Source organism: Pyxicephalus adspersus, chromosome 9, assembly GCF_032062135.1.
Source record: "Pyxicephalus adspersus chromosome 9, UCB_Pads_2.0, whole genome shotgun sequence".
Lineage (NCBI taxonomy): Eukaryota > Metazoa > Chordata > Amphibia > Anura > Pyxicephalidae > Pyxicephalus > Pyxicephalus adspersus.
Window position 1 is genome coordinate 16943846 of NC_092866.1, and position 13411 is coordinate 16957256.

At 36.5% G+C, this 13411-nt stretch overlaps 1 protein-coding gene across 3 annotated transcripts in view; it reads left to right on the forward strand.

Moving 5' to 3' along the window:
* Positions 1-13411, forward strand: part of WWOX (WW domain containing oxidoreductase) — a 561627-nt gene that overhangs the window by 113758 nt on the left and 434458 nt on the right. For all 3 annotated transcript variants that reach the window (XM_072422778.1, XM_072422779.1, XM_072422780.1), the window contains exon 7: positions 7884-7972. In XM_072422778.1, the coding sequence (XP_072278879.1) occupies positions 7884-7972 (89 nt within the window). The remainder of the gene's footprint in view (positions 1-7883; positions 7973-13411) is intronic.

Genomic DNA, 13411 nt, shown 5'->3' on the forward strand with positions numbered 1-13411 from the left:
TTTCTGTTGCCGTCTTGTAGTGTTGGTCGAATGTCTCACTATTCGATTTGACAGGTATTCGATCGAATAGTGAGATATTGTTCGGGTAATCGAATGCTGAATTGGAACACCATTGAAGTCAATGGTGGGGGAATTCAGGTAATTTTGGGGACTATTAAGGGCTGCAAGAGCAATCAGATTACTAGTTTTATGTGTTCTTGGATAGAGTTTCTATCACCAGGTTTACCACCTGGTTGAAAGAAAAACTGAGGTGGGTGTTAATGACATATGGCTTGGTCCTTACTAGGGTTCAAGAAAGGATTAGGTAAGTCAGGATGAACAGGTTTTCAGTGAAGGTCAAGAAAAATGGGTCCTTCAAAAGAATGGACCTGATTTATTAAAGCTCTCCAATGCTGGAGAGGATACACTTTCATCAGTGAAGCTGGGTGATCATTCAAACCTAGAATGGATCTGGTCTAGGATTGAAAACATTTGATAACAAATAGCAAATGACTTTTAAGAAATAAATTCCAGGTTTGCTGGATCACACAGCTTTACTGATGGAAGTGTGTCCTCCCCAGCCTTGGAGAGCTTTAATAGATCATAAAATGGTGTCTGGTGTTCCCTGCCATATCAATTTTAGCTGCCATTTATTTTTTTCTACCCCTTTAACAGTTGTGAGAACAACACTTACCTTTCTTATGAGAACAAAGGGCATGAGGTTGTATTTTAATAGAAGATATAATCTGAGACAAACAATAGCTAGATATCTCTCCTTGTCAGCCCTTTTATTAAACCTTTCAGGTAAAAGTGAATTAGGAACCCAAGCTACAAATTTGCAAAAATTTACCTAGAGCTTAAGAAGCGGAGTTGGTTGCTAAATATCAAACATGGTTTTTATTAATAGGGTCAGGATTTGGGAATTTAATTATTGAGTTTAGGATCAGGATCTTAGCAAAATGGTGATAAGTAACATCTCAATGACAAATCAACACAACTAGAGACAGGTAACAAATATGCTTTCACATAACCAAATGGCAACAATATTCCGTGTGAGCCAGATAAGCTTTAAATTGTCAAAGAACGCTAGGCACCTCTGTGCAAGATCTGCAAGAGGATTTCTTATTAAACCCAAGAACGAATTTCCTGACACAGTTGATATTCCTAAACGAAATGCTGCTGCTTGTTGCAAGATATATGGCGGTCCTAAAGAAGTATTAAAAACATATTAAAATAAGCCTAATGCTAATTTGGTACAAGCCACATTACCTGAATAGATGGTTCTGCAAGTTCAGCAATTATGGGGAAGTTAAATAGAAACAGCTTCAGTGGCTTTAACTTTACCCGTGCCCTTGACGAGGTGCGGAATTGTCAGTATTCTCGTAAAAATTCTTCAGCGATGTTCTCTTTATTTCCTTAAGTGAACATCTGTCTAATTGTTCACCTCCATTGCTTTAGTGCCTTTCTCATGCTTTCTTTGTTTCCAGACAATAAACTTTATTTTCTTCATAAGAATTCAATCTACACAAGGGTATTAGGCAGCTTGTTTGCACCTTTCAGCTGCTGGAGAACATCCAAGACATTTTTTTTCCTTCCTCTCTCTTTAGGTTTGTCGGTGACTTGTGTGACTTAACAACATAGTGTTTGTGTTTTCTAGTACCTTCTGGTGCCACACATCTGTTTTGTCATGTTAGCAACCCCGTCTAGTTTTGTTTTTCACCCCACGCAGACGCAGCGCCTTTCCCTCATTTTCATCACTGACGTAGCCATTGCGACCTGCGCAATTGGCCTCCGCGGTATCATTTCATCTATGAAAATGTTCCGGCCCAGCTTGGTTTGGTCACACTGCGGAAATTGCATTTTCAAAGGCTTGCTGGGTTTAGAGTGGCTTTTTATCCACTTCCTTCTGTATTTTTTTCTGTAATACGCTTTGCTGCTATTCCCAATGGCTTTATTCACAGTTGCCGAACATAACTACTTAACCTTGCAAGGAAAAAGAACATCTTAATTATCCTTTCACCCCTTCGGTGCCAGATGAGCATTCTACCCTCGGGCAATGAAGGATTTCAAATCATTAACTGGAACTTTTATAGATTTCCTTGTGTTTTATAAATGTTTTAGGGACGTGCAAAACATCTAATTATGTTGAAAGACGATTCATTTTATTAAATGAAAAAAAAAGGTTTTGGATACGAACTGCATTTTAAAAATGTGGGTTACACATAGTTACATCACTTAGGTTGCAAAGTAGGGTCAGCTATGGGATATCGTGTTAAATAAATACCAGTGCCAAGAAAAATATGTAGGTTAATGCTGACGTGCTCTGAGTGTCCTGGAAAACTACAATATAAAGATCTATTGGGTTGCAAATTTTTTTTAAGTCAATGGGCTTGATTTTTTAGAGCTCTACATGTCTGGAGAAGATAGACTATCATTGGAGAACCTGTGTAATCCAGTGAACTTGGAATGGACTGCTCAACAATCATTTTCTATTACTTGTCCAGATCCATTTCAGGATTGCTGGATCACTCAGGTTCTCCTATTATAGTCTATCCACTACTAACCCAGGACAATTGGCATCATATGCTTAAATATTTGAGCACTTGACTCTGGAATAATAAATGTCTATTGGGACCAGGACATCACCATGACAGTTGTTATTATTCTAGTGCAGGTTTAAATTTGGGATAGGCGGATATAACTAAATTCTAGACAGGTCTTGATGAATGATACATTCTACCCTCTAATTTTTCCCCTACGTTGTTTTCCTTTTGGAATCAAACCAGTCTAGACTTTCCCGGTGGCCAGCTTATGCTGGTAAGACTTTTAAAGTAAAACTAAAGTGAAAATAAAAAAATTTTACTTGCCTGTTGATCCCCCTAGAGCTGTCTTTCATTCGCACCTGCATTGTTCTAGTTTCTTGCTTCGTCCTGGCGTGTTGGGTGTCGCCATCTTTGTCAGCCTTTTTCCTTCTTTTGCCTACTTCACCCAATCTTGCACAGCACAGGTGCTAGATCAGATGATATATGTTGTTGTATTTGTTAGAAAATATCTCACTTCGCATGCATGACATCGGCATCTTTTTTTTTTTACAATGACAGAAAAGTCCCTCCTGTGCATGCACGATCTTGGGATTCCTGACGTACATATCCCAGAAGTCTCTTCTCTCCCTTGCTGTCTTTACCGCCACGGCAGTAAAGAAAGAGAAAGAGGGGCTTTGCCTTTTTTTAAAAAAAAAAGGCATTTAATGAAAAAGAAAACACGTTTTTACTTTATACAGAAGGGTTATCTATCCTTCTATATAAAGTAAAAATTGTAGTGATAGGTCCACTATAAGCCCTATAAGAGCATAAAAAGCTAAAAATAAATGGGCAGCGGGGACACTGGAACTTTTGTTTCCAGTGTTGAGCTTTAGGAAATTGGAAAAAAAAAGGAAAAAAAAATACTTTGCATTAGTGATTGCCATTTTTATAACATATCAGATACATTTTATGTATTTTTTTATGTTTTATTTTCAGTCTTTTCTTACACTGATGATATCACTTCAAATGTGTTTTTATTGCCTTAATACCAGATGAACTAGGGCAGCATTTAATTATGAGATATTGTTTTAATGCTAATTTATGAGCTGTTTGCTTGGATTTTTATTATCCTGTATTTTAAGGATTTTTGTTTTCCATACGACTTACAAGCGGGTAGTTTGCTTGGGAACATTAGAACATCAGTGGTCATCAACCATCTAATTCTCATATATAATTTTTCTGGTTTTACATTTTAGTTCTCCCTCTTTAAAAAAAACAAAAGCAAAACAATAACAAAATAAAAAGAAAAAAACTGTAAAAAATAAATAGTTTGTCTTGACTGCAGCTGACATTTATCAGCCTATTTGTAGATGTGTTTCCTCTCTCTGTTTAATACAAAACATAATTTGTCACTTTGTAAATACATTCCAGACCTAAGTCCCTGCCATGGTCTGTTAGTGTTTGAAGGATTAATGCATGGCTCCTCACTTGTCTGCACTCACCATGTGAAGGCCGGGCTCATGATTATGGATTTTGGACTACTGGGATTTGGGTGTCCTAACTACAGGGTCTAAATATTTATTTTACCTTAGTTATTGTGTTTATGGATCTTTATTTGTTTGCTAAACAGATGTGTGTTTTATATACTTCTGAAAGAAAGTTTGTCATGTGCTAATAATAAATATTAGAAGGGTGCCCTACTTGTCAGGAAATAATATAACTTCTCAGTCCTACAAGTTTAGGAATATATCAACAAAACATGGGTTTTTTACCTTAATGGACTTTAAAACTAAATTAAGTTGATTAAAAACAAACCTTTTAATATGGTTAAGGAATAGTTAGTGTGTTTTATTTCTGTAAGAATAGATATGGGTGGTAAATAAACACCTGCATTGTGAATAAATTCGCTGACTGTTGGTCCTTTGCTAGCTCCCCTATTCAGTTGTAGGGCTTTTAAAAAGGTAAAACAGTAGGTATATTTCTCTGATGTGTCCCTTTTGACTAATGACTAGGAATCATATTATTAGATTCCTATTGGAGTATGCATGCACTACCAAATGGTCTAAAAATGCCATAATAGTTCAACTTTATTCATTTACTTTTTCCTGAGCGTGGGAGCTGTATGTACTGCAGTTCATAGGTGACAGATATGGCCAATTCCATTCTTCTAGTAAAATAGGAAAAATTGGAATACCTAAAAGTAGAATTTGAACAAACTACTTCTGCCATATTATAAAGCTCATATTCAGTCTCAATTTTCACATTGTGTGGGACTTCATGTGCTTATTCCAACCCATTGGAAAATAAAACCTAATTTTTTGTTTTGCAATTTATAGGCAAAATGGTCATCTCTATGCAATGTTGTTGAACATTTTTGCATACTGCATCTTATAACTTGGCACAATGGGTCTCCAAGGCTGGAGAAGATACACTTTCATCAGTGATCTAGCAAACCAGGAATGGATAGTAAATGATAGTAAATGACTTATAAAAGTCATTTACTATTTGTTACCAAATGTTTTCATTCCTGGACCAGATCCATTCCAGGTTGGCTGGATCATCCAGGTTCACTGATGAAAGTGTATCTTCTCCAGCCTTGGGGAGCTCTAATAAATGAGGTTCTATGCACAGCATTTTTCACAGCCATGTGGGTGGCAAAACATAGTGGAGATTATGTGTAGGGAGCCCTAGCTGATTATTTTTATTGATGCTGGCTAGTGCAGCACATGAGTTTAAGGAGGGAAGGAAAATAGGAAGATTATAAAAAGTTGGATTTATATCCTATGTGGCTTTTAATGAATGTAGACCAAAGCTATTCATAATTGCTTGGCATACCTTTAGCTAGCCAAGTTGTATGGGAGGTAGACAACAAGCCTATAATAGGAAAAGGGTACAAAAAGTATTTTATAATTAGTATCAAAAAGGTCCATGAAGTTTAATTGTAATGCCCTACAAGGTGCAAGGCTAGATCCTAATTGCCATCTCATACAAATCAACATATACTAACCTAATATAACTGAAGAATATTCCTATATTGGTTTTATTCTGAAAGTACCATCACATAAGACTTACTGAATTCTTTAAATATTTTTATAGAGTGTCACAGTAGGTGGATAACATCTCACAGGGATCCAAATATTTTTTCCAAGCCATTAGTAGATTGAAACCCCACCCATATTGTGTAACTTCTGTAGTTAATTTTTATGGATATCTTGGGTTGAATTATTCGCTGTCTTGATCGACGGACCTTTGCTATTCAAAGATAGTGCTGCATGCCAAGCTTTCATTGCATGTTGTCTTTTTTTCTTTAAATGCTTTTTAACCCATTCCCTTGACTTTCAGTTTGAGCAGGATTATTGTGTAAGTGCTGTTATAAATATTTTTGCTAGCTATTTAAGTATATGCATGTGTCTTCCTGCTCCATGCTTATTTATTAAGTAGACCTAAATCCGCCATTTTGCTTTGTTCCAAAGCACCTTTTAAAGGCAGATGTTACTTACCTGGGGTACAGAGGATGCCAATTCGTTTTATTAAGAGGCATTGCCAGAGAAGGAATCGAAGGTTGTCAGATATAATGGGATGTGTTGAAGTACTCTGTCATATAAATTTACCTGTAGTCATGTATTATTTATCCTTTCTATTTTATATGCCATTATAATAAGTATTATGGCAGAGAAAGCTTTTATGCACCAACTCATTGTACCTCTTCTCATTTCTTGCAATCCTTCAGGCAAATGTATCCATGCCTTATCCTGGTTTAACATAAATCATTTTTTTTTTTACTTGGGAAAGCAAAGAATCTCAGTGAAAAATTGCTGTATTGCTAACAATGCAATGTAAAGAGACACTCCTGTGTTAATGTTGAATTGAAGGACTAAAAACATTTTTAACGCTTTGCTTCTGTCCGACATTGTTTTTTTTAGAGGAGTGTTTTGATTATAAAGAGTATAGCCATACTGAAAAGACAATAGGGAAAGTGCAGATGAGGTGTTCTTACATGTGTTACACACATTAAGTACAGATCTTCATGGGCAGGGCAGTATTGGGGTTAGATTTTGTTAGGGTTAAGGATCATGGATGCTTATGAAATAATACTAAATGAAAAAATCCAAAGAAACCGGATACATTCTGTGAACAAAACCATAATAACACCATCAGGAGATCTAGATGAAGCCATATAAAGTTATGTGCAGATTTTACCTTCCAAATCACCAATCTCCCAATTAGTGAGTTAGGCTACATTTAACATTATTGGTGGCTCAAAAGGTTAAAGGACTGGAGCAAAGCTCAACTTCCTAAAGAAATGAAAATATTTGCATAGAACTCATACTGCCAATATCTCAATCTAATTGTTTTAGCTTTGGGTTTCTTAAAGTTAAACTCTACTTAAGCTGTTTTTGATCATATGCCTAGTGCAAATGGCTGAATTTGTGACAGCTGTACTTCCAAGTTAGGATTTAGGTTAAGTTTTAGAGCTCAGGTTAGGTGTAAAGGGCTCACTGTAAGGGAGAGATGAAATGTTAAATTTATATAAAGGGTCAAAAAATACCTAAGGATTTAGTGTTAACTGTTGGGGGATTTACAATAATGTTTTGGTTGGCTCTTAGGTAATGAATAGGTAATAAATTCATTGGGAGCACCAAAAATCCCATACATCCAATGCATAGCATATATTATTTGTTCACTGCTCAATAGGTCCGAGTCCCCAGATTTATTCACGGGATGCCGGGCATTGCTAAAATCTGAAATAGTCACCAGATGGTATATATTATCAGCACACAACAGTAATTTATTTATGTAAAGATTGGTTTTAACAACATATCCATTGTAGTCATGGCACTTTTTCTTTTGTTTTAAAGCATTTTAAAATCTGGAATTCCTAGTTCAAACAACATATTGATACTAACAGAACAGAAAAAAAGGTTATTATGGAAGGTTAGCTAGGCAACACACAACAGAAAGCTTTAAAAAGTACATATGTAAACAGGGCTGCATTTGTTTGACCCATATCCTTTGTTTGCAGGTGCTGTGCACGCTTCCTGACAAAAAATAGTTAAATTGCTCCTCAGCCCTATGATGGATTGTGTAACTTCACCCACTGAAGGATACTTGGCGCTGTCTGTTTTTAATTCATAGCCTTTAATAAACTTGTTAGACACCTATGCTCTGTATTTAGCCGATCTAGGCTGCTACAATGCTACCTCTGGCAGTGATCGCTCCTCTCTCATCCATTCGAGTGATTTACTCACACTATGGGCATTTTACATTAAGCAAGCAAACTCGGATATATTCCACGATGCATTAAGTGTAATGTGATACCCTGATCCAAGTTTCCAGTTATTTATCATTTACACCTTCATTTTTCTTTTTTTTTTATTGCAGCACAAAGCAAAGATTGAAGTTATGAGCTTGGATCTGGCCTCTCTACATAGTGTGAAAAGCTTTGCTGACGCATTTCGGAGCAAAAACCTGTAAGTTCTCTGACTGTTAGTTTGTCACACTCTAGCCGGTCACTCAAACATCTATTTAGGTTTCTAATAAAAGCTTTGACTTTAAATATAATGTCTGAAAAATACCCAAGTGTGAACCCAAATCTCCTTTTCCCCTGTAGAGCATGTCCCAACATTATTATTTGTTCTTTTCTATGGTCCTGTAGCAACAATTAGTTTTTGCTACAGTGACGATATCACTAGGCTTGTACATTTATTGCATTGCAGCTGCTGGCACTTCACTTCCTAATAATGTAGACGCTCCAGAACTAAATCTCTCCACTCATATTGTAAAGCCAGGATCTTTTTGAAGTCAAAACAAGAGCATTCTTTTGTTTTGACTTTCTTTCTTCTGGGAAAGAAATTAGTATGCCCATGGAGAAGCATACATGGATATGTAAACCATACCTGAAAGGCAAAAATATTTACCTTTCTTTATAATATATTGTAGCAATGTCCCAAAGTCTGGAGGCCAAGGAACTTCACATAAATCTCTACTAGGGAAGACTAGATTTCAGACTGGCTGATCCTTTTCCTCAGCAAAGACCAGGTGACCAGGTGCCTAGGCCTTTAGTCTCATGATCTGCACTGAATGGAGCCTAGGACATATTTTTTTCAGTTCTCCTAATACACATTATTTATCTATCCCAGCAGGCCTGTTTTGTTTTAATATTTGAGTACAGGTTCACATTAAACATTTACCTACCTGATGCATGACCTGTGGATTGCATTTAAATCTTACATTCTGCATTTACTGTTGTGCTCATTGTTACCCTTCAATTTCTAGACAGGAAGGTGTTTAGCCGAGCTTGTTTAACTAAGATAATAAATAATAATAATAATAATAATAATAAAGACAAAATTTATTACAACTCTTTATACATCAGGATATTATTAAATGTAGCATAAGTGGCAATGTATCTAAATTTGATTAGGCATTACCCTTTTTGTACAATCTGTAAAATAAGGCTTATGAAAAGGAAGGGGGAGGCAGTGAGATAAGCTCATAGTGTGCTATCTCTCCTTTCAGTGTCCAGGCACAGCCTGGGGAGGAGCCCTGTTGGTGATAGCAAAACGGCAGTAAAGAAAATTATTTTCCCCTCGCTCTATTATATAGGACTGTGCTGTGTCCCAGAGTTGAGTAAATCAAGGAAATCTGCTCAGTAAACAGTCTTTTCTTTTTAATTTCTGTAATTTTTGCAGGAGTTCAGCTTTAAGTTACATGATGTGTCTTCATACGTCTACAATGCAAATTAGAACGATTTTTTAGTAGTTGCTATTCCTGGAAACTTATATGGAATACTACTTTTTAAATTTAAATACTGTACCTGAAAACAGAGATCAGACATACGGCAATAATCGCTCTAAAAACAAAGATCAGACATACAGTAAAACTCGCTCCACATACTCGTGGCCAAACTTTTTGCTTTGTCTGGATCTGTGCTTTAAATAACAGATTTTATTTGCCCTTCTAGAAATTGTACACAGTATCACTGTCCTTAGTACTGAAAAGAATATTTAATATAGTTAATAACTTCTCAGCTATTGTCAGTGATAAATTCTCAGTTGAATAAGCAGATGATATTTCTTTGCCCTCTAGCAAAGCAGGGAGCAGAGACTGATAGAACTCAGACACAGCCGTAGCAATTTAACCTGTTTAATATTATCATTGCTCTCCTACACTTCTTAAGGCCAAGTTTTCAAAGCATAACTTTATTTATATTAATGGGATAATCACAGACGTTGTTACACACATTCTTAGTGGAAAACTTTTGTGATGTGAATGTAATGATGGGGGAGAGAGCTTAAAAAAGTTGTCAAAATATGTAGGTGTACAACTAATATAGACAAGGCTGGCAAAAAGGAGGAAAACAAAAGTATCAAATTTATTTATATTTACCTATATTGTATATGTATCAGCTATTTTTAGGATCATAAGGAGCACCAGCGAAGAAGCGGCACTGTGCAGCTATGCGTTGAGCATGCCCAGACCCCTTTCTTGAATGTCGGTATATTATAGTTTTATACACTTATATTGTACAAGTGTATATATCTATAAACTTTCTCCTAAAGCAGAAATAAACCACACCAGCAAATAATAAAATTGTGCCCCCAGGATTTAAAGGTATACATTATGACAGACTTACCAAACAAAGTAGCACCCACTAGCACTGCTCTGGTAACATTCCCCTCCATCTCCAGCACTTTTTTCATTTCCTTTTTTTTTTCATGGAGCTTCTTGTTTGGTAGGAGACATATTCTCTCCACTTGCACACTTGAATGCCTGCCCAGGATCATGTAGAGACTGTACACATGTTCGTCTTAGTGTACACTTTCACCAAAAGAATTAGAAGAAACCTACACGGTCTCCTCTGCAGTGTTGGTCGAATATCTCACTATTCGGTTCGACAGCTATTCGATCGAATAGTGAGATATTGTTCGGGTTATTGAATGCTGAATTCGAACACCATTGAAGTCAATAGTGGAAGAATTCGGGTTATTTTTAGGGACTAATAAGGGCTGCAAGAGCAATCTTTACTGGTTGTATGTGTTCTTGGATAGAGTTTCTCTATCCAAGAACACAGGGAGTCCTGTGTTCTTGGATAGAGAAACTCTATCCAGAAACACATACTACAGGGCTGCAACAGTGATCCTGACTGCTGTTGCCACACTGTACTAGTAGTATGTGTTAGTAGTAGATATTCTCTATCCAAAAACACAGGGCACTAGATGTGATGAATGGGGAAACTTGTCCCCATTCAACCTCTAGTGCCCGGGGATCACCTACAGTCACAGCTGTGACCTCTGCATTTGCTCTACGATCCCCGGGGCACTACAGGTTAATTTACCTGTTGTGCCCCGGGGATCGCACACTCTTTTCAATGATTGCAGCCACTGGAGGTATGAATGATGATGCCTCGGACTAGAGGTATCCCTTACTCTGTCTGTAACACACTTTTCAGCACAGTAATATGGTACATTTGTTACATTTTTCTCACAGTGGATAAAAGAAAAATGTAACAAATGTATCATAATATTACTGTGCTGGAAAGTGTGTTACAGAGTAAGAGATATCATGTCATTGTAGGATAACCTGTAAAAAAAATAGTTAAATAAACACAAACACACAATAAATTAATTTAACATTAATAATTTTTTAACACCTTTTTTTACATTTTTTTAATCCAAATTTTTGCCGTGGAATCTCGTTTTTTTCGGGTCGGTTCTATCCGAATTCAAACAGCCATATTCTGGTTGAAAATAAGGACAACCCAAATTCTAACACCAACACTACTCCTCTGTCCTAAAACCACTTTTAAAGAAATTAAACTGATTTGTTTCATGGTCAAATATGTGCAATGGTTCTTTACACATTGCACAGTTCTCAAAGCTTACACAAGGAGAAGGATTTTATTTTTAAAATGTTACTGTATTTTCCAAATCTCATTGAACTTAGTTGAAAATAACTGTTTCATTTTAAAAAAGATAGGAATACGTTTTTTTTTTCATGTGTTAGCTTTGTGAATTGAGTCTAATGTGAATTATTGGAAATAATTTTTTATAGGGATATATGTTTTTATTGATTTTGCGGGTTTGAGTTGTATGTACAAGTTTGTATGGTGGTGTTTTTTTTTACTAACCTTACTTATGAGTCAAGATTAAATGAGTAATTGAGCTCTGGAAGTGTCCAAAAAGCAGGAAATAGACTAGTCACCAGTATTGCCTTTGATCTCAATGCAGCTGACCTCTCCCTATTACTAGCTCACCATGCCTTGCACTGTCCCTTTGTGGAGGCAGCCATCTTGGTAGGTAGGGCTGTTTCCTCATATCAGCCTCCAGCAGGGAGAACAATGAGCAGCACAATGATTATATCACCAAATCTTATCCTAAATCTTCCAACATTAGAAATGTGATTGGCAATGCCATTGATTTGACATTGCAGATATACAGCTAGGAGGCTGCAGAACAGTAGTACCTTGGTACCCTCACATTACATGAAATGCACTGCTATTTTACAGGAGGAAAATTCTTAGGTATAGATAACATTGCTAAATATTATCCAACTCTCTAGAGTGGCACAGGACGTGTTCAAACTTTCAAATAAATATTTTGTGTTTCCTAAATTTCAACCCATTGCAGTTCTCAAACAATTCCTAGGATTTGGTTTAATCTTTCTAAAGTTAACCTATAAAATAGTAAATCTTCACATTTTCTATTCAGGTCTACTTTACTGTTCCCCACTCTATCTAAAGCCCAAAAATATTGGCAGAAATTAAGCTTTAAGATAATAACAAAATACAATTACAAATAAACCATTGCTTTGTAAAGTTAGCCTAAAAATATAAAAAAACATATAGGAAGGAAATATTTTTGTATTTGCTATATCATTTTCTTCTAAATTACATATAGCTCCATTCTCACATCTTGAAATATTAGTTTTTTGTTTTCCTGGCTCCGTGATTCCCAAGCCCCTCTTCTCTACTTGGGAGCTTTTACCTGACAATCCATCTGTCAATAAACACTACATTGTCTTTTGTCTGTGTTTTAATTCTTGCTGTTTTATATTGGAGGACAGCCAGACCACACACGCACACCCTTTTGCACAGTGAGCCTAGAGCACTCCAGTCTGCTTCTTAAAAGAGAAAAAGAGTAAATCTGCACAGCACAAATGTAGAATATTTCATGTACAACACTGTGGGTTTTTTCATGAAAGATTTGTTTAGCAGGTTACACTTCAGTCAGAATTGAATATTATACCTTGTAATACACTCGGGAAGGAAGCCCACCTGCTCAGTTGCCTTTCTTCATCCAGGCATAGATTTAGCTTCATGAGAAGTTGAAGCTGAATTTACTTATATATATTTATCTCCTGAGTTGTCTCCTTCTTCAATCAACCGATACACCTTTGGCATTTTAACCTGTTTAATGTTATCATTGCTTTTCTATAGTTCTAAAGGCCAAGATCTAAATAATAAAAGGGTCTAGAAGAGTGGGCATTCCTAGTCACGATTCAGACATGTGGACTACTCTTTGTAATGCCCACAGGTGATGCCATGATTTAAAGAACTGGGATTCAATGAATGAAAGGGCAAGCCAGAGACAGGCTGAAGGATAAAAAGCTGGATAATGCAAGTGGTCCTCCAGCCAGGAAAAAAGACAATTAGTTGGTACTTCGTCTGCTTTTCTTCCCCACCCATCTCACTCCTTTAGCTCCCTAAACATCCTGTGCAATCCCCTGTGAATCCACTAAAGTTAAAACCTACACTGAGTTTAGCAACCCATTTTAATCTCTTGATTGCATAATTGTGGGGCAGAGAGGGTCACTTGTTCTTTTATACCTGAATACCAATATTTATGGATATCAAGCTGCAAGTCAATGTGGGTGCATGTACAAGGAAGGAGCAGCCATCTGATGGTGCC